Source organism: Odocoileus virginianus, chromosome 20, assembly GCF_023699985.2.
Source record: "Odocoileus virginianus isolate 20LAN1187 ecotype Illinois chromosome 20, Ovbor_1.2, whole genome shotgun sequence".
Lineage (NCBI taxonomy): Eukaryota > Metazoa > Chordata > Mammalia > Artiodactyla > Cervidae > Odocoileus > Odocoileus virginianus.
The window spans coordinates 38,506,791-38,528,903 of NC_069693.1; the positions used below are offsets into that span (position 1 = coordinate 38,506,791).

Consider the following 22,113-nt stretch of genomic DNA (forward strand, 5'->3'; position numbering starts at 1 on the left):
AAAAATGTTATTTTTGCCTGTAATGTCAAAGATGATTTTAAATGCAATACACAGTATTAGTAAGAAGTCAAATCATACATAAAATATGTGTTGCTAATGGTGGAATAAACTTGTTACCTAATGTCATTACTGGCACTGGCAACACAAATGAAAAACCTTAAAAACGGAAGCATTTCATTTCTAGGGCTTAAGTAAGTCATTAGAGATGGATGCAAAAAATGAATATATAAACTCAACCGTCCATTTTTAGGTTTTTGATTAGATAAATTACATCCTTATGAGCAATATATGTATTAAAACTCACATTGCAGGATACTTATTGACATACAGGCCTGTATATTAAAAGGCAAAACAACAAACATTATGTCCTATATAATGCTGATTTAATATGAAAATGTATGTTTCCTAAAGCTACCAACAAACTACCGCGCAACTAGATGGCTTAAAGCAATAGAAATTTACTCCTACCACAGTTTAGGCCAGAAGTCCAAAATCAAGGTGGCGGCAAGGTTGGCTCCTCCCAGAAGCTCTGGAGAATCTACTTCATTCTTCTCTCCTAGCTTCTCGTAGTTGCTGGTAATCCTTGGTGTTCCTTGGCTCGTAGCTGCATCGCACTGATCTCTGCATATTGCCTCATGGCCCTCTCCCTGTGTTTATGTCCTCTTCTCTCCTTGTAAGGACACCAGTCATTGGATTCAGGGCCCACCTTAATCTAGTATGACTGCATCTTAACTGATTTTATCTGCCAAGATCCTATTTCCAATGAAGGTCACATTCTGAAGTTCTCGGTTGACGTGAATTTTTTTAAGACACTATTCAACCCACTATATGTATATAACTTACATATAAATAGCTCCATGAACAGTATTTCAGGGTAGGTTGATGGATAATTTAAATAATTTTTGTTTTTCTGCATTTAAAAATAAATAGCTTATGTTCTGAAGTTGCATTTATGTAAGTTCTAAATTTATTGTGTGAGTTGAACATCACTTGTAGCCAAAAATTACTCTCCCCGCAACTCACTTTTTCTTCCTACAGCTCAAAATGTATAGAATACATCATTTTATATATCACGTATCTTCTTGCAAAAACATCCAAAATAGCCAATTCTTCCTCCAGCACTGAACATATTACTGATCCTCTGGGTAAGCATCAGATGAAGCAGCTGACTTTTGTTTACCTTATTTTACAAAATTGAAAAAAGAAAAAAAAAGATTTTCTAAGCATGACAGTATAATTCAATGTGGTCAAGTTAAATGAGTGAGTGATGAGACTCCAATGTTCCACTTTTACAGTTTGAGGGAAAACAAATTTCTTTTGTATTTACAAAAAAAAACCAAACACTACAAACAACAGTGATGAATTAGAAAAGCCTCTATGACCAAGGGAAAAATAATTACTGATTTCCACAATGTATTTCTTTAAGAGGTTAGGTATATCTCTGAGACTTTCTGGATTTTTAAAGGTCCAGGAGAAGAGAACTTAAGGAAATAATAACATTGTGGGTATAATTATAGCCTGCTTCTGTCTCTTAAAAATTGCTCCAATGTTCACTTTCCTTTTAAAGATTTATGACTAATGTTTCTTTCATAACTGGAATAAACTACATATAAAAGAATAAAAGTATTGTCATGTACAGAGGCTGACATCATGGGTAGTCAAAGAATATGTTTAATAAAAAATAATTAAACTTCCATTTGCTCTATAGAACATCATAGAAAGTAATTTAATAAATTACAAATGACTTTTTAAGACGTTTGCTCAACTACAGAAAGCAAATTCAGACTACACAAAACACAACTGGTAAATATTGCAAATGTCCAAAAGAAAAATTGGACTAAGACTTGAATCATGAAACCTGAAACAGGGCTATAAATACAAGGCAATAACAGCTATAATTCTTTTAGTAACTACCAACACATACTTGGATATCCTTTCAACTGCAACTTTAGTATTATGTAATTCTACTGATTTCTTTTTTTCTTATAACCCTTAACTTTACACAACCATGTTTGCATGTTTTTTTTTTAAGCTGATAGCTGGACAACTTTTCCCCAATCAGTACTAGATAGAAGTATCTTGAAACCCAAGAGAATGTTTAAAGTTAATATTAGCCTTAATGCTTTGAAAACTGCAACTGCCTTTATTACATAGAAAGAGAATCACTAAGATGTTAACCAAATTCATTTGATCTAATTAGGAAAATACTTTATCTCATAAATTTGATATAAAGTAGCTTTTACTGACAAGATTTAGGGTTTTTTATTTCCCTTTTAAACTGGAGACAGAAAGGAATGACGATCATGTGGGCAGGACTAGAGGGAGAGAAGGGAAATACGGATGGTGCTGAAATACTCCACCGGCAACCTATGTTAATTGTGTTTGAAAACTTTGGCTATCTCATAGGTGTATTCTAGTTAAACAAAAGTGCAATACTGCAAAGGGAAGATACTAAATATGTAATACATCATTTTCATGATGAAGAATTACTACCCACTTCTCCTGGAAGGGCATTATAGTGACTATTGCTAAGACATTGCATAAAGGACTATCAATTTAAAGTACTATTTTGGGAAAATACAAAAATCAATACAATCCCAATGGAACTGATATAATTTTGTAAATACATGTAACACTGTCTCTCTAATAAGGGATTATTTTACACACAGAAACATAATTTACTGGTAAAGGTCTTGGAAAATTCAATATAATTGCTTAATTCTTGACAAAGCAATAGAGTTGTATCAAAACAAACTGAAAGTTAATTTTTCTGTGGGAGAGAAGTGGGGTAGTTTTCCCCTAGCAAAGTTTGTCACTGACTTATTTAAGTACCAGAACAATGCTTATCTCTCCTTAGGATGTAAATGATATTCTATAAACAATTTAACTCTGTTTTCGATGTATATGAAGGTGAACCTGAACCTCTACCTTGTCAGAATAATAGCAGCTTTAGCAGGAGAAACTGTATCACAAACCAAATATCAGACAAATTTTACATGGTAAAGGGTTCTAAGAAATTGATCAGAAGCCTTAGACTTCCTTTTTTTGTGGTTTACAGGAATAATGTATATATTTTTTGAGATTATTAAAAGTGCATTTTCAAAATGGGCAATTCAGTATATTTAACATAAACTGATAACCCAACACTGATTCTGGGCCAACATTTAGTCTGCTTATACCTAGAAATGCAAAATGAATTTAGACTATCTGCATATTACTTTACCCTATTATCTGGTAATTTTGGAATATTTCCATGACATAAAACACAAATAGAAATCTACACAAATAAAGCAAACAAACAATTTCTTTTACATGAAGTATGCTGTGTTGAAAAGTTCTTTTCAGTGGTATTTCATGATTTACCTTTTCTGAACCCTGGAAACAGACATTACTCATCTGAGACATAATTATTTCTAATAGGAGGCCAAACTTTGAAAAGTTAAAACTAAATGTGTCTAGAGGGTGTCAAAATCACATGACACAGGATTATTTTATGACTTAATTTTACTGATTTTAGAGTTAAGCTCAGCAAAAAGCAAGTCATATTTCTTGCCCGATTAACATGTTATATAGGATGTGTTTAAAAAACCCCTGAAAACAAGTATAGAATTAGAAACGAATGTAAACTTCCTAAACTAACTCAGCTGAGGTAACAGGTAGCCAGTTAAATTGGCTGATTGGGAAACTTATTTCTTCTTTAAAACACACTTGTACCTGAATTGGAAATATCAGCAGTGCATCACAACACTAGAGCATTTTCATGTAATTAAAGCAATGGATGGTGATGTAGATTCTACAGCTTTCATGACATTCATTAGCTGCCCAAATTATTGCTGAGTTTTGATCTGTAAATTATAGGTGTCAAGGAGGCTGTAAAACTATATTCAAATTAAATCAGTAATATGCATAAAGTATTCTGTGTTCACTGCAAATATATTAAATATACAACTCTTATTGAGCATAATTTTCATAAAATTAACCCCCAACAAAATTATAATGCCTTTTGTTGTAATTTTACACCTTTATGTATTTGATAGTACATACGAGTTCAGAAACTTATGAATCTTAAGAAATATTACATGCAAAACGTCTCTGAAAGCAGTTTGCACTTCTAAACAAATAACTGAAATGTTCGGTCAGTAAGTTATTGATGCACTCAACACTGGCGTATTTACAATTAATAATTAAAGGGAAAAAAAAATCCAAAATCAGTTCATAATTTAAGTGCAGTCTGAGAATCAGTCTTCATTACTAGAGTCTGAATCCTCGGATGACGATGATGTACTATCAGATCCAGATGAAGCGTCGGCTTTCTCTGAACCCTCATCTGTGCTGTTTTCGTGGAGAGGACTCGGTTCAGTTCCCCCTTTGTCTTCCTGATCTCTAACTCTGGAATCTTCTTCCTTTACTTCCACAGACTTAGATGAGCCTAAGTCACTGTTTTTGTTTTTCTGTACATCAAAACTGTTGGACTGAGACAAAGCTGGAATATGAAGATTAAGGCCTGGAGTGAGAAGCATCCCTGGATAAAGAATATTAGATAGTAACAGTGGGTTCAGGGCTAACGGGCTGGCAGCTGCAGCTGTACTTAACGCAGCAGCAGAGGGCGCTGCAGGAGAACCTGACACAGAGTTTTCACCGCCGTTCTCGGAGTTGTGGCTCTCTGTCCTTTCTTTTTTCCCTTCTACCTCCTTAGAGTCATTTCCCTTTTTTTCTTCTGTTCCGGATTCTGTCGGCTTTGTCAGGAGCCCTCCCATGCCCAACAGATTTGGCAACCCAGTCATTCCCGACAGCAGCATGGGGAACATGGCGGCCACGTTTTTAGCTTCTCCTCCAGAAGAAAGGCCAGCAGGCATTCCCATCAGCCCCGCAGTCACTTGCAGTGATTGCAAGTTTTGTAGGTTTTGTTGTAAGGCCTGAAGAGTTGAGAGGTCCACACCTGGAAGTAATCCATTGGCTAGCAAAGGATTGCCTGAAATACTGGTGGCAGTTGCAGCTGCTGCCGCCGCTGTGGCCTTTGCAATTCCACTTTTAGGTCGTCTCCCTCGCCTGCTTACTTCCTCTCTTACCACGGGACCAGTGAGAATACGTTCATACATACTTTCTGGAAGAAATCCCTAAAAAAAAAAAAAAAAAAAATCATCAACAATAGCCATTTTAAAATAAAATCAATAGCTATTAACTTATGATACAAATAAGCCATTAAAAACATGAAATTGTTCATAAACTTATTCTGCATTGATACAAAATAACCAATTATGAAAGAGATAGCCCAATTTTATCTTATTTTTAAGTAGGGCTTGAAAGAGTTCTTCCACTTCCCATTTTATCTTGAGAGCCTCTGTTTCTCTTTTGTAACTGTGAGGCATAGGTTTGTAAAATAGTTCTGGAAACCAGAAGATCCAAAAAATTTTATTCCTGCCATGCCCTTACTTGTTCACATCACCAGAAGACTAAAGAAACGCCCTTCTTCTAGTCTGGAAGAGCAGTATGCAAAGGACAGAAGTAACGATGAAAATGAGGTGCTTCTGACTCTTTTCTGACTATCCCTTTGGGAATAACGGAGACAGAGCCAAGATGGGGGAAAAAATCACTTGGCTCAGAACGGTGATAGCACCTGCAGACTGGGAAGCACCAAGTCCCAGGCAGTGGAGAACAACCACTGGGAATTTCTTGAAATTCCCCCAAGATTTTCTGAGGTTCAAAACTCCTAGAAGAACAAAACAAAATAAAACAACCCACCCCCCCCAACAAACAAGCCAAAATTCCTAAATATTAGGAGTTTAGAACCTCTGGATCAGCACTGTCCAATAGAAACAATGTAGACAACATATGTAACCTAAAATTTTCTAGTAGCCACAATAAAAAAAGGCAAAATAGAAATATGACACCAGTTAGTATACACTGATTCTGCATTCTAATTCAACAAGTATCTGAGAAGTTTGCAATGTACTCTGCAAAATAAAAATTGTGAACTAAAAAATATCATCACATATTTATGAAATATTGTTAATTCTTAACTTAAAATTTAATCTAAGATGGCATTAAATAGCATTTCATTTAAAAGATGATGTCTGAACTAGTGTTCATGAAATACTCACGGACTGCTTAACAACATCTCCCCATTCAGGAGCTACTCCATATTCTGCATTTTCTTTCAGGAACCGACACAAATCTTTCAGAGGGGGAGCAAATGCACCTCCAACCTATAGACGAAAAACAGACTCTCAAGACACTTAAGAGCATATTAAATGTGACGACATTTCTTTCTTTAAATCTGTGCTATACAGAGTTTATTTCTTTAAAACACATGTATTCTTTGAACCACTCTGACAATCCTTATTATAGTAAAGAGGACTACCACAACCCATAAGAACTATCAATATACTACATAAACACATGCTAACATAAATGTTAGATGTTTCATGTATAGTTCCTTGGACAGTAAAATAACTACCATGTACTGTGAAGTTACTATGTTGGGTAGGCAGTGTAGCCTAGTTAAGAGTATATTCTTTGGAGTCATCAGACTTACCACCTACAACTTGGGCAAATCAGAAAATCTTTTTGAGCCTCAGTTTTCTGATCTGCAGAATGGAAATAACAATAATACCTCCCTCATATGGTTTTATGAAAATGAGATAATTCAAGCACCTCAGCAAAGGGTCTGGCACATAATAAATATAAGTTGTTATTATTATCCAAGTATTATGCTAAGGACTTTAAGTACGTAATTTATTTTAGTTCTCACTATATCCATTTGAGAATGCATTATTTCTATTTTTCAAATGAAGGAATTAAGCCTCAGAGAAGTTATACAAGCTGCCTAAAGCTAACTAGTAAGTGTCAGGGTCAGCTTTCAAATTCAGGTCTCAAAAACCAATGCACTTATCTTTTATGCAAATTGATACCCTAAAAGTTGTATTTGTAGGCATCACTGGAGTTTTTTTTTTTGGTCAGGTTGGATGCCAGGCTGAAATGCCAGGCTGGATGAAGCATAAGTTGGAATCAAGATTACCAGGAGAAATATCAATAACCCCAGATATGCAGATGACATTACCCTTATGGCACAAAGTGAAAAAGAACTAAAGAAACTCTTGTTTAAAGTGAAAGAGGAGAGTGAAAAAATTGGCTTAAAATTCAACATTCAGAAAACTAAGATCATGGCATCCGGTCCCATCACTTCATGGCAAAAAGATGGGGAAACAGTGGAAACTGATAGACTTTATTTTGGGGGGCTCCAAAATCACTGCAGATGGTGACTGCAGCCATGAAATTAAGATGCTTGCTCCTTGGAAGAAAAGCTATGACCAACCTGGACAGCATATTAAAAAGCAGAGACAAAAAAAAAAAAAAAAAAAGCAGAGACAAAAAAAAAAAAAAAAAGCAGAGACATTGCTTTGCCAACAAAAGTCCATCTAGTCAAAGCTATGGTTTTTCCAGGAGTCATGTATGGATGTGAGAGTTGGACTATAAAGAAAGCTGAGCACCGAAGAATTAATGCTTTTGAACTGTGGTGTTGGAGAAGACTCTTCAGAGTCCCTTGGACTGCAATGAGATCCAACCAGTCCATCCTAAAGGATATCAGTCCTGAATATTCATTGGAAGGGCTGATGCTGAAATTCCAATATTTTGGCCACTGACTCATCTGAAAAGACCCTGATGCTGGGAAAGATTTAAGGTGGGAGGAGAAGGGGACGACAGAGGATGGGATGATTGGATGGCATCACCGACTCAATGGACATGAGTCTGAGTAAGCTCCAGGAGTTAGTGATGGACAGGGAAGTCTGGCGTGCTGCAGTTCATGGGGTTGCAAAGAGTCAGACATGACTGAGCGACTGAACTGAACCCTAAAAGTATAAAAATAAACATATCCTTTTAAATATTTAAATGATTTCAACCTACCAATTTAATGTTCCTTTGGAGTCTAAGGACACTCTTGAATAATTCATTTTCCCACAGCTTTCTGAATGAATACGTACTATATCTTGTTAGGATACAGACAGGGTTTAATGTGGCCAGTTATAATAACTACATTGTTATCTAATTACCTTCTATAGTTTTTACTTAGCCTCTGAATGTTCTGTTTCTAAAATTTCCTTTTATTTATTTTATTTATAAAATTTCCTTTTTATTATCTCCTTAATTAAGCTCCAGTTTAAACTAGAGGCCCTCTGTATGGTTCAAAGCCTGTACTCTAGAAACTCAGAACAATAAAGAAATCTAAAAACCGAGGGAAATGAACAGGTCCTTTACCAGGCTACTACAATTAAAAATAAAATTTAGGATGTTTAATAGTCAACCAAGTAAAATTTCAAAATGGTTCCATTTCCTTAAAACTGGCTAAGACAAATTTATTCATACCTAGAAAGTTTAATTTTTGTTATAAGATGAAGTGCAAAGATTTGTAATACAATGTGTGTAAGCACAAAATTTAAGTAAAATGCAACTAAAATGTCATCTTGTTCTTCCCTTAATACATTTGACATCATTTTAATCTACTAACAAAAGCTGAATAAACTTGGGGAAAAATTAGTATTAATTTTAATGAGTTAGTACATACAATAATATTAAGACAATTGTTATTTTAAAAATGGTATTCTTCCAATTTCAATACTTCTGAGAAATTAAAATGATTTCATGTATTTTTATACTAGCAGTGAGGTCATTCAACAGAGAGCAAAACAGAAGTAGGGAATTAACTAGGGATATATGTAGGGTAATTTGTGGGTGAAGGACCTCAATGATAAACTTGATGGTCTTACTTTGAAGGCCATTTCTTTTTTTTTTAACTTATTGTGCTGCTTGCTCATCAGAATAAAAAACAATAAAAGTGTCAAAGCTATAAACTTACAAAAGGGTGCCTCAACTGTTCTATAATTTGCTTTGTGAGGTAAAAGAGACATATACCAATCCATACCTAAAACAGAAACAATTAGGGGAAACAAATTTTGAGCCGCATTTGATTCAGAAACAAGACTGGAAAAACCTGGCCCTCAATAAATAAAGCGAGAAGATAAGCACAGGGGTACCGTTTGTCTCTAAGATAAGACATTTAATTCCCACCCATCAGGAAACTATGTAAGATGCCAATTTTCACAGAAGACGGCCCCTTAAGGGCTGATGCTGGAATCACCCATACATGATAAATATATGTAAATCCGTACTGGCCATGATGAGAACAGCATTCCCTTTCAGCAGAGTCTCTCAGCCTCTGCACTACAGACCATTTTGGATTGGTGTCGTGGGGCTGTAGCAGCGCTCCTGGCCTCCATCCGCCACGGCCAGCAGCTCACCACCTCCCCAACACCCACCTCCTTCATCTAGAGATAAGACTGTCAAAAACATCCCCTGATCGCTAAATGTCCCTTGGAGGACAAAGTTACCCTCTTTTGAGAACTACTGCCTTAGATGCAGTGCCCTGGTTCAGTGTCACTGCAAAGGTACAGATATATAAAGTAACTTATTTCATTCGACAGCTTAGCCAAAAGTGTGGGATTTGAAATTAGACTGCATAAAATTGTAGTCCGTGTCTTTCCCCTCAAATCTTCTAGATTTAACCCAACTAGGTCTGTTAGAAAATACTGCATAATGAAACAGTGTTCTAGAGATTTCTTACATAGTGCATCAGTATGAAAAATTAACAACAAATATGCAAATACCTTTCTGGCATTTCTTCTGTTAATCAGCTGAACACGTTCTTCTCCGGTGAGACTATTAACGTCTAATTTATTGGGGTTTCTGCAACGATGCCTTTTTTGTTTGGGTCTCCCCTCATGGAGTTGCATTCTCTAAAATATATAGACAAAGAAATAGCTGTAAAATCTTTAACTATGCAGATGGAACAAATAAGCTGATCCAAGTAGTTTAACCATGTAAATTGAAGATATATGGTATGTATAAGATATAGTAATACAGTTAACCTTAAACAACATGGGTTTCAACTGTGTAGGTCCACTTATATGTGGATTTTTTCTCAGTGACTACACAATCCATTGTTGATTGAATCCAAGGATGTGTAACTGAGGACATGGAAGGGTAATTGTAACATTATACTTGAATTTTTGGCTGTGGAGGGTGGCATGCGTCAATATCTCTTAACTCCTGTGTTGTTCAAGGGCCAACTATTTATGTTATATATTGAAGGGATAGTACATAACACCACGTTACAATCCTTTTGCTGTAGACATACCACAGTAGCATGTGAGAGCCAAGAAACCGTTAACATTAAGTGCCCTTGGGAAATCATACCAACATTATGTTGTATTTTCTACTCAAACAAATGTGGCTTATAGCAATGTCTTAAAATTGTTTTATAACATTATATAAAACATTGTGATAAAAGGGTTATTTGGAGTGAAAATGATGAATGGCTCTAAGTTAAAAAAAGTAATAAAGACTCCTTTGCAGTAGTAAGAGAAAGGTCTGAGAATCTTCAGAGATGAGAGTATAATTGCCAAAAGGGCAAGAACTTTATATTGTTCACTGTTTTATCCTAAATCCCTTACAACAGTAACTAGCACATAGCAGCTGCTCAATAAAAATTGACTAAATAAATGAATGTTATTTACTAACATGTTAAGAAGTTACCGGGTTAAACAAATCATTCTCATCATCTTCAGAAAGCAGTACTCGTTTTATTATTGCTCATCTTACTGAAAACCTGTCCCTTACAAGAGCTTTGTTTTTTTTTTTTAATAAAAAGAATTAAGTGGAAGTTTGAGAATTTGTGGCATTTTCTGAAAGAACTAGGGATATGAAAGCCAAGACTGAGGTTCTCAGCATTGGACTACCACGTTACCTCTTGGTGATAATAACAATATAAAACACTATACACACACACATACACACACACACACACACACACACACACACACGTATGTATATCAAGTACAGTCACATTCTAGGGACTGGAGCTTTTGGTGGTTCTTTTGCATGAAAAAAGAAGGCAATTAATTTTTTTTCTGTTAATAACAATCACTTTATATGGTATTCTTTCATTTTCAAAAGATTTTCATTTACAACTCATTGACTCAGTAAGTATTTACAGGGAACTTGATACCGCTCTCTGTATCAGAAATTATGTGCTCAAGCCTGGGGCTACAAGGTGAAGAGGACACAACCCTTAAGCAGCTCACAGGGTAGGGAACATTACTGGGTTATCCAATTATCTTCGTAATGGAGGTGGACAGCGCAAGACTGCTACTGGCATACAGGGGACATGCCACTACTCTTTTACCTTATAAAATGTATAGAAACAAGGGAGACTAACACAAAATCTGGTACATAAACATCTGATAGTAAAGCACTGCAAACTGAAATAGTACATTTCTATGAGTAAGAAAGCCATATGCCCATAAGATAGTGAGTAGGAAGTATTTCAGAGGATAAGGAAAAAGGAAATGAATATATCTATTCTCATCTTGGCTAATATAATCTATGTACTTGTATTCTTATAAGATCTTAAGAGCAGAGGTTTGGACAGTGGGTTTAAGACTTATTTGCTGTGTGGCCTTGCACTATTTATTTAAAATTTCAGTTTTCATTTCTTGATCTATAAAGTTATAACAAGGCCATTCTGATAAAGTTTGGGAGTGTTAAATGAGATAATGCATGTAAGTGCTAAGTATAAAGCCAGGTACAGAGTTAAGTCTCAATAAATGTTTATTTTACTATGATCATTTTTATTATTTTAAAATAAACTCCTTGAGGGAAAAGATTGGAGGTTTTATACCTTTATAACTGTCATTGGGTCTATGACAGTACTCTGTATATGAGCGGTGACTTTTATTAAACATATTGATGCAGAATGAAAAATGGAAAATAATATTATATCATAGAAAAGATGTTCACTAGTTTTCGTTGCTAATTTTTCCTGCATCTTGGGCAGAACATATATTTAACATAAGTGGGTGAGAATTTATACTTCATCATTATAGATGTGATGAATCACAGAGATAAAATATACTAAGATTTATAAGGTATCACCTACAGGAATAAAAGCTCCTAAATCTTCCACATAACCTGGGTGCTCCTTAAGCCACTTTTCCAAATCCTTTCTCTTCGGTGCATCATCGCCTGCAAGTCTTGTCCCATCTTTAAGGTTAATAACTGGAACAGGAGTTTCTGTATCAGGAATTCCTTGAGGTTGAGTATAGGATAGTGCTGGATTTATCCCTGTAGAAATCTGTGAGGTGGTTAAGCCTAACGCAACCTGTAGAAAAATACCAAATGAAAATTTTATTTCCATGCGTTAGCATTCTGATTTTGGTCCAATGAAGCAGACCTTTTTGAAGAGAAACAAAAATTGTTTAAAATTTCTTCTAAGTCTTTCAAATTTAAAATTTTCATGAATCTTGGCCAGTGCTGGACTCTACTGAGATGCAATCTAAAACTATACAGTATATTCCTAATTTTTCAGTTATTTTTATTATTTACAAAGCAGCAACATTTATCTTTACTAGGATGAATTTTGGACTCAAGGATCAGTAGCATTTAAGCATTACTTTACTTACATGATTAGGTGGTTTATTTCTGTTAAAAAAGAGGATGTCAACACCTTCTACATTCTTCCTCCTTCCCCGCCGTTTTTTGACTACAGGCTGGTTGTCTAATAAAACTCCATTGGCACCAAGGGTTGATTGAATGGGAGTACCTAACAAATTAAAAATGCAAAAGAGTGATAAAAATTTAGCTCTTAAATTAAAAGTAATCATTTTTGGGGGGATGGATTGGGAGTTTGGGATTAACAGATGCCAACTATCATATATAGGATTGATAAACAGTTAAGTCCTACTGTATAGCACAGGGGACTATATTAAATATCCTGTGATAAACCATAATGGAAAAGAATGTGTGTGTATATGTGTGTGTGTGACTCACTTAATACAACATTATAAGTAAACTATACTCCAACAAAACAAAATAGTTAATGCTTGTAATGAGACTCATGATCAAAATAAAAGAAAATGTTAAATTAAAAAAAAACATAGTTTTTTTTTTTTTAACTAAAAATACCACCCCACTTCTCATTTAAAATACCAGGAGAACTGCAATCCAGGTCTCCTTCAAGTTTTAACATGTCTCCTCAAAATTTTCCCTTGGATAGCCACATATCTTTTCTTTCATCCCCTTTCAGAGGAAGAAGCATGCCTTTCTCATGTACAAGGCAAACCTTTCCACCTTTTTTGAACCCATTAATTCCTACTTTTTCTATTAAGTATAAGTTTGTTTTACCATTTATCTTTGCTTTTTTGGTGCTGAAATATCTTAATTTACATTAGATTTGTATCAACTTAAAATCATGGCCCAACACAAACAAAAAATAAACTTTCTTTGGCTTTTGCACAGCCTTCAAAACTTTTGAAACAGTATCTGTTATGCTCCTCTTTTTCATGACAAACTTCACACCTCAAATTCCCGAAGTCCGCCCCTGACCAGACTATTTAAGGTATTTTCCCTAAGATCATCAGTGTTTCCTGCCAGTTAAAGACTCCTTATTTCGGTAGGCACTCAATAAAAAACATTCGTAAGAGGTATGAATGAAACAGTGCCATGCACTCATTTTTCCAGGCAGATACGTGTTTTTAAACAGCTGCGTATAAGGGACTAGGACGGTTCAAAGGTAAGACAGCTCCTGCCCTGAGAGACACGTCATCTAGAACACTCTTATGAGAGAAAGTACTATTAAGGACGAGATGTTTGCATGTAATGGTTCGGCTGTAACGGGAAATACATTTTCAATCATCCAAGGAGAATTTCTTAAGCAAGTCCTGTGTACCCATTAAAGACACTTCCTTTTCTTTTTTAAAAACAACAAAAAACCCAGCAACCTTACTTTCTTCTTGAGAGTGATTTTTATAAACATTACTGATTTATTTTGGGCTAGAATCCAAAATGGAAAATTTAACTTACTCTATTTCATAAAGCCTGTGTTGTCTTTTCTAAGATGTAATTATAATAATATTAAAATTTAAAATAAATATTACTTTCTATTGAGTGCCTACTAGTTGTCACCATAAACTAGGCTAAGTGTTACAAATGTCTTCTTAAATTACCAAAAACAGAACAAACAAGACAGAGAGGTATTAAGCCAATTTTATAAATGTGATCAGAAATGTTATGCTGCAGGCCCATGTCACAACAGTTGGTAAATGACAGGATTCAACTCCAGGGTCTTTAGTTCTACCATCTTTTGATTACTATTCCAGGTAATTTCTGGAATAAACTAAAGACTTCTAATTTATGCTATTTTACTTTCTTTCATTAATTTACATTATATATCTTCATTCAAAGCTTTTAGATAAAATTCAGAGGCATACTCATATAAACATAAAAATATGAAGAATTACAATAGTGCTTGTTCAATACCCAATTCTAAAATCTAATTTTAACATCTGTTTAGCATCTAATTATGTGCCAAGTTCCATTCCAGCCACTTCACATGTATTATTTCATCTACCTAACAATGCTACCTTTCCTCTGACCCCAACCCCTCACGTCACAAACAAGAAAAGGCTCAAAAATGTTAACAGGTTTCCTAAGAGTCCTGTAAGAAGACAGAGCTAGATTTCACATTGAAGGGGATTTCCCTGGTGGTCTAGTGATTAAAACTTTGTGCTCCTAATGGAAGGACACAGGTTCAATCCCTGGTTGGGGAACTAAGATCCTTCACACCGTGTTGCATGGCCAAAAGGAAGATTTCACATTCCAATTATCAAGATGAATGAGATACAATTCTTAAATAATTTTATCTAGTTTTAATGTTTTGGCTTTTTAATATTTTGTATAGGTGCAAATTAGTGTTATAATTACTACCGACACTATTAAGACAGTATTATTTACCAAAGAATTACTTATAGGCAAAGGCTGTAGTCTTTCAAAGTCTTCAGCTGCAATAGCAATAAAATGTTCAGATGACAGAAGTATCAATCCCACTTTATAGTTCTGGAGTTAGCAAGGTACAAGTAGTAGTATTATTAAACACATTTATGTTAGGCAAAAAAATCCCAGAGCTTATCTTCCCCACCTCTTCCCATTTTCTCATGGAAAAAAGAAATAACAACAACACTGCCATTGTAAGCACAATCTGCAGGATTTATATGTCAGCAAGAGAACTATGGCTCATTCATACTTGTCCCAAAGTCTAGCAATTACAGAATTACAGTGAATGGTTAATGAAACTATGAGACAAGATTCTGATGACTCTAATTCATAATTTAATTACAATTTACAACTAGAAAGTGTTAATAGCAGCTATTGGAAACAGCAATCAATTTAACATTTATAATATAGCATTATTTTCCCAAATTTTAGGAAATTCACACACTGCACAAGCAGAGGAGCTGTGAAATGTTTTCACGTACTGGATGGCAACCGAAATAGAGTCCTTAACTTTATGTATATAGAGGTACAAAGGCAAGTCCAGTCACTCATCTGCTTTTAACTGAAAAGATGTATTTTTTGCGATTAGTATGCTGTGGTCCATACATTTTAAGACTCAACTACTCTTAACTAAAATTCTCAATTGTTGACAGCACACTTTAAGAGGGACACAGACAAACTAAAGTACAACTAGATCAACAGAAACAAAGCAAATTCTCATGGATGGAATCCTCAGTGCCTTTAGAGTACAGAACACTTGGCACTAATTCTGTATTTAATAATTACTGATTCACATTGCCAAAAAGAACAAAACATAGTCTCAAGGGGAGGTATCATCATTGTTTTCAAAATGTTAAGATTATCATGCAGACATTTGACTAGGTTATTTCTGTGATGCCTTTAAAGACAAAAATACAATCATTGAGAAGAATGAATTGCGGGCAGAATTTGCTTCCAAAGAAGAAATTTTGTGGTACTTTAGAGCTTTCTTATGATCAAAGGGCTGTTTAAAGTAGACACAATCTCGTTCCTGCAAGTATTCTGTGAGTAAATGAGGACTAGGAAGGACTTAGGAAGAATGGACTGCTTCATGCTGAGGCAGTGATTACCAGCGTATTCACCTGAGAGTGGTATGGACTTTGGGACACTGGCGAGGCTGCTCTCTGACGCACCGTGGAGGTCCCGAAGTCTAGTGAGGGACTGCTGCTGCCCAGGAGCGCAGTCTTCACTGTCCAGTGGCTTTCTCTGAGTGAGCCCTTGCTTCTGAAATGTCAACTTCAGACCACCTTCCTGTTAAACGGATGCCATTATCAAGAAAGAAACGATTAAAATCACTGCAGTGTATTAAGAGAAATGTTTTACTTTGAAAAAGTGAGGTAAAAACCCTGAAAAATCAGTCACGTTATCTTCTTGTTCATACATCAACTAGAGAAAAACATTTAATCAATTTCTATAATGAATATTAAAATTTCTATCTTTAAGTGAAAAAAAATTCTAGGTATTACAGACACTTTTCTGAGCAAAACCAAACTTTTCATGTGACTAGTACATTGTAACCCTTTCAGCGATTGACATATATCTGTGTACATTATTCACATGACATTTTAAGAGATATTACCCATGTTTTAGGCATCAGTTCAGCTTCAAAAATCATACCGAACAATGAAATGTTACTGATAACAAGGCATGCTAAATATTTAAAACAGAAAGTGCACTGACATACCAGTCGAATATTATATAAAAGAACTAAACAATAAGAAATTGTCAGACTGTTTAAGAAAGCATCTTGATCAGCAGAAGGACTATTTTCAGAAGTATAGGTAGAGAAACATATTTAATGATGATCCCTCTAGTAGAATATTCAAGTTTAATAACCTGGATATCAAAAAGAAAAAAACAATCCAAATACCAGAAAACAAGTATGTGAAGGAAGTAAGAGTAAGAGCAGGCAGCCATTTGCAGGAAAAGCATGCTGCACACCGCAATCGCAATCAGGTCCTAGGGCAATAAAAATAAACATACGTCTTTGATTTTCACTGTAAACTCCTTTTCTCGTACATGCTTCTTCACCTTTGACATCTGTGCTGACTGATCGTGCTCTTCTTTGACTGCAGCACCCGCAGGAGGGGGCGCGCTGGGCTCGCTATACTCTGCGGCTGCACCAGAGCTGTCCAGCAGCTTCGTGGTGTAGAAAGAAGCCACTGCGCTGGCATCGTAACTTCTTCTAGCTGAAGGCCACTTCCCTTTCAGGACTGTTTGACAAATACTGTCCAGCCGGTTGATCATCACACGATCCTACAACAGCATGAACGTCAAGGGGTAATTTTAGTAATGGAGCCAGACCTTTGGGGATCACAGCTTTGATGGATTTATCCCTGGACATTTTCTCACATACGTATTACAATTCGATATAAATTTCCATTGGTGAAGTTAAAAAATATACTATAAAGATATTTTGCTGTTCTTTTGTTTTTATAAGAGTAATACAGGGTCCTCATAAAAAAATTCAAACAACTCAGAAGTATACAAAAGAGTAGAGAGTTCTCTTCTCTCTCATTTCTAAAGTTAAGTACTCTTCTACTAATCCAGTCACATACTGGAGGAAGGAAGAATGGTCTTAATACAGTCTAAGCTTACACCACTATATGTACCTGTACTTAAAGGAACATTTTTCTAGGTTACAACTGGCTCATAAATTTTCTTAAAGAAGACCCACTTAAAAGCACTTATTTCATAAAGAAGCATCTGAATTGTATGTGAACATAAGCATTCATTATCTTTTCTTCAGAGTATTCTAAGGTTGAGAATCATATACATTTAAGGACATATATCTAACGGAGTAACAGTTGACAGTAATAGTTGTTACCTTTCATGCTAACACCAAATAAATGGTCATCCCACACATAATAGTGACTCTTTTTTCCTACATAAGAATATCTACCATTAAAGATAGAAAAATATTTTAAAAAATGACCTATATCAGCAGCAAACTTACCTTTGGCCAATATGATGCTGCCAACATGTATCCACCCTGTAGGATGTAAGCAGACTCTGCTGTCCCATTGTTCATCTGGAAACTATCCTGGGTCTCATCCTGGGTAGTGCTCAGTGATGCGATGCTTTCTTCATCATAGGCTTTCATGTGAGGAGCACCTTCTGCTAAGAATAATTATGACCAATTATAATTGTTTTAAAGACTGTGTAACACACAATTTTGCATATACTTATCAAATCCTATATAATTAGGATTATCAGACATATTTGAAAATGAAAAGTTGAGAAGTAAAAAAAAAAAATCACATAGAATATAATAAAGTACTCATTATTTTTGAAATTATAGCAAAAGCCAAGTAAGTGGCATTACGGAGTTTGAAGGAAAAGGTTAACCAAACATCCCTTTCTGCGAGATGATTTGACCTGTGGTAACTCTCTAGGTCTGTTTCCCTGAAAACACATACACTCCTGATTGGTAAACTCAGGAGTTTACCAGTCTAGACTGGGAGGGCACAAATATCTGCTGGGGAGGCTATCATTCTTTCAGGAGGGGACTCTCGTAATTGGGCATGTCCTGTGTGAAAACCCAGAAAGTCATGCTTGTGGAGATGTTACAGGAGATGCTTGCCCTTGTGGCTCTCAGGGTGGCTCCTGTGCCCATGTGATGTTGACTCATTTCCTTACAGTCTTCCCTGGTGGCTCAGTGGTAAAGAGTCTGCCTGCAATGCAGGAGACCTGGGTTAGATCCCTGGGTCGGGAAGATCCCCTGGGAAAGCGAATGGCTACCCACTCCAGTATCCCTGCCTGGAAAATCTCATTGACGGAGGAGCCTGGTGGGCCCCAATTCTCGGGGTAGCAAAGAGTTGGACACGGCTGAGCGACTAACGCACTCACACTCACTCACATTTCCTTACACCCAAGCTGTCAGACTGCAATAAGGACACCTGTAGAAGAGGACCACCTACCACTACTCTATGGACAGCTTGGAGTTCCTCTGCTAGATATTTCTGAGTAGGGCCAAGTTGGGTCCTGTTAGTCGGACTGGTATCTATTATAAAATTATTATCTTTATTTGCTCACTGATGAACTTCTTTTAGGAAAAATACAATACTAAATTTAAGGCAATCACAAATAAATAAAATTATTGTGCCAAGTCTCTCATCCTGTTTGACTAACCCATTTTGCAATGTGAATACTGAATACAGAGTATGAAACAGTAACCTAGTTGTGTTTTTAGCAATCCTTCTTTAAGAAAATCTGTACACGTAAAATTTAAACTAACAATTTTAAGCATGCTTAAGCAACCTGAATCACTTCTCATTTGCATATGAAATGTCTTAAAATAGCAAAAGCACTTTATGCATATACCTCGCTTTTGGACTTCCTCTTCTTCACTGTCACTTTCTTCTGACGAAGATGAGGAGGAGGATGAGGAAGAGGAAGATGAGGATGAGGATGAAGATGATGCTGAAGAACAAGAGGAGGAAGAAGAAGAGCTAGAGCCTGATCGAGAGTGGGAACACGAAGAGGAGGAAGACGAGGAAGAAGATGATCTGGAAGAACAGGACGATCTCTCAGAATCAGAGTCAGAATCAGAACTAGACTCTGATCCTCTTTTGTGGACTCGCTGCTTCTTAGAAGCTGGGTTTGGAGTTAGAGGCTCTGTTCTGGCTGCAACCATGCGTCTGTCTGTTTCACCTTTTCCACCAGATTTCTGGTCTCCAGTAGCCTGTGGTAAAACACCATTCTTTGGACTTACAGGCTCAGACTTTATTAGTGTCCTGGTTTCCTCAGAAGACATAGACTCTTCTTCAGAAGACTGAGGCTCCTCTTTAAGGTTTTCACTTTTAACTTTCACATCCTCTAGAATAACAGCTTTAGGATCTAGGAGCCTAGGTAGAGAGGTAAGAGGAGAAGCAGAAAGTGCTACTTGATATTGCTGTAAAAGTGGGGTAGAAGTCCTTGAATGAGCCATCTTACTTTGACTGTAGTTCCTCTGAGCGGCCATAAATGAGAGTTCAGGGTCCCGAAGAATGTGATAGTCTGTTCGGCTCACCCCGTGTTTAGCAGCTCCAATGAGCAAGTCCCTATCATGAGAGCCACATTCCCACCAGACTGGTAAGTCTGGATTTGGATGGCAAAGCTTCAAGCGCTCAAACAATTGTGGATGTCGGAGGGCCTGTTCCCTTACTTTCCTTAGAAGTTCAATGCGATATAAAGTCCGAGAAGCACGTTCTTCTGTGATTGGCTGGATAAAAATACTTGGATCCACCAGTTCTATATTGAGGTAAGAACAAACATATTACCCTAAAAAATACTTCATTGTAGGTTTAAAACAAATAATGCAACTTCTAAAATATATGTATACTCAATATCATTGTATAGTTTCAGAATTTCATTTTAACATTTTTAAATGAGGGGAAATATAAGTCTCAGAAATATTAATAACCACATAACACATAACACTGGATCTATAGAAAGTTAAATAAACATTAAGATTACTTTGGAAGTGTGTTAATTTAACTAGGACATACTTTTTTTTTTTTTTTTTAGGACATACTTTTAAGAAATTCTCTATGAGCTAATGTCACACTACTCTGTTTTAATCAAAGAGAAAAGCACTCAAACTCACTTATAAATATAAAACTGTTAAAATAACATCCCATAAGCAAACTTAAGTCCATATATCTTTAAGTGCACTGAGGTAACTCAGAGTATTACAGTGGACTCACAGGGACACCAAAATCTTTCTTAAAAATTTGATATAAACATAGGAACAACTGTCAAACAGTGTATGACTACTAGTCTGAGACAGTTCCATTTCAACATCAGACCACACTCTCTTCTTTTTGGTGGGGTCATATCTTTACCAGCAGAGATACTGGCAGTTGGGAAGTACTCAAAAAAAGATAAGAGGCTTGTTGGAATAATGTAGAGACTACCTGAAGAGCTACTAATGGCCAGATTTGGAACAATTTGAACACCAGAATTAACACTGACAGTACTGGATTATAACGTACAGAATAAAAAATACTCATTTGAATAAATATGAACATGAATAAATAATTGAGTAGACTAGGGAGAAGGAACAGTTTTTCCGTGCAGTACAACTGCACAGTTAAAAACTGCTGCAGACAAGATCTACTGATGGTTACTGAAATCAGTGGGTGAAAGCTTGAGAAGAATAGGACTTGTGTGGTCTCAAAGTATCTTAAGATATCTGTTAACTACAGGGGGAACATAATTTTACACTGGAGAAACACAGCAGAAACTACTTAAGCTTAGTTAGCAAAGAATCAAGGGCTACATCATCAGTAATAAGACACACTGACACCATGAGCCCCTTGAATTACATTCTGAGAAAGACACAACACCAATGCTAAGTCACTCTTGCAAAAAAAAGGCATAACCCAACACAATCATGTGAAAACACAAGACAAATCCAAATTGAAGGGTTTTTGGCAAAATTGATCAAATGCATTAGGGTCATTAAAGACAAAAAAACCCAAACAAACCCAAACTGAGAAACTGTTATAGACTGCAGAAGGTGAAGGAAAAATAACAATGGAATACAATATGGGCTCTTGGAACAGAAAATGACATCAGAAGAAAAACAGGTAAGACTTGAAAAGGTGTTTAGTTAATGGTATTGTACTAATGTTAGTTTCCTGGGCTAATAATTTCAGAGAAGGCAATGGCAACACTCCAGTTCTCTTGCCTGGAAAATCCCATGGACAGAGGAGCCTGGTAGGCTGCAGTCCATGGGGTCACAAAGAGTCAGACATGACTAAACGACTTCACTTTCACGCATTGGAGAAGGAAATGGCAACCCACTCCAGTGTTCTTGCCTGGAGAATCCCAGGGACAGGGGAGCCTGGTGGGCTGCCATCTATGGGGTCACAGAGTCGGACACGACTGAAGCGACTTAGCGGCAGCAGCAGCAGCATGATTAGTGATGTCAGATTTTAACATTACAGAAGGAAAAGTGAGGGATATATGGAAACTCCCCACCTGGGATTCAAAATCAATTAAATTGGCTGAAAATTAGCAGGTCTTGATTAATTGCTCTTGTTTTGGTTTTGTTTTCTGAAGGCCCTGGGTGGTTTTTCCTACTAAATTGTCCTTTGAATGGAGGCCTCATTTCTTGCAAAATTATTTGTGCTAAATAAGCCCTCCAGCATAGTTTCTATCAGACGGACTAAAAATATAGGTTAGTTCTATTTATCAAAAGTTATC

At 36.1% G+C, this 22,113-nt stretch overlaps 1 protein-coding gene and 1 long non-coding RNA gene across 11 annotated transcripts in view; one reads left to right on the plus strand and one right to left on the minus strand.

Annotated features, from left to right (window-relative positions):
* The window catches only part of LOC139029920 (uncharacterized), a 50,281-nt gene that overhangs the window by 19,823 nt on the left and 8,345 nt on the right, over nucleotides 1–22,113 (plus strand). The gene's annotated exons all lie outside the window — the stretch shown is intronic.
* The window catches only part of CHD9 (chromodomain helicase DNA binding protein 9), a 228,889-nt gene continuing 208,424 nt past the window's right edge, over nucleotides 1,649–22,113 (minus strand). For 6 of the 10 annotated variants that reach the window (XM_020873089.2, XM_020873088.2, XM_020873087.2 and 3 more), the window contains 9 exons: nucleotides 19,246–20,154; nucleotides 17,879–18,042; nucleotides 16,906–17,178; nucleotides 16,005–16,173; nucleotides 12,516–12,655; nucleotides 11,993–12,214; nucleotides 9,663–9,791; nucleotides 6,102–6,206; nucleotides 1,649–5,117 (listed from right to left, as the gene is read on the minus strand). In XM_020873089.2, the coding sequence (XP_020728748.2) occupies nucleotides 4,239–5,117; nucleotides 6,102–6,206; nucleotides 9,663–9,791; nucleotides 11,993–12,214; nucleotides 12,516–12,655; nucleotides 16,005–16,173; nucleotides 16,906–17,178; nucleotides 17,879–18,042; nucleotides 19,246–20,154 (2,990 nt within the window). In that variant the 3' untranslated portion in view covers nucleotides 1,649–4,238. The remainder of the gene's footprint in view (nucleotides 5,118–6,101; nucleotides 6,207–9,662; nucleotides 9,792–11,992; nucleotides 12,215–12,515; nucleotides 12,656–16,004; nucleotides 16,174–16,905; nucleotides 17,179–17,878; nucleotides 18,043–19,245; nucleotides 20,155–22,113) is intronic. The other 4 variants (XM_020873091.2, XM_070451301.1, XM_020873093.2 and 1 more) reach the window with 3 other exon arrangements.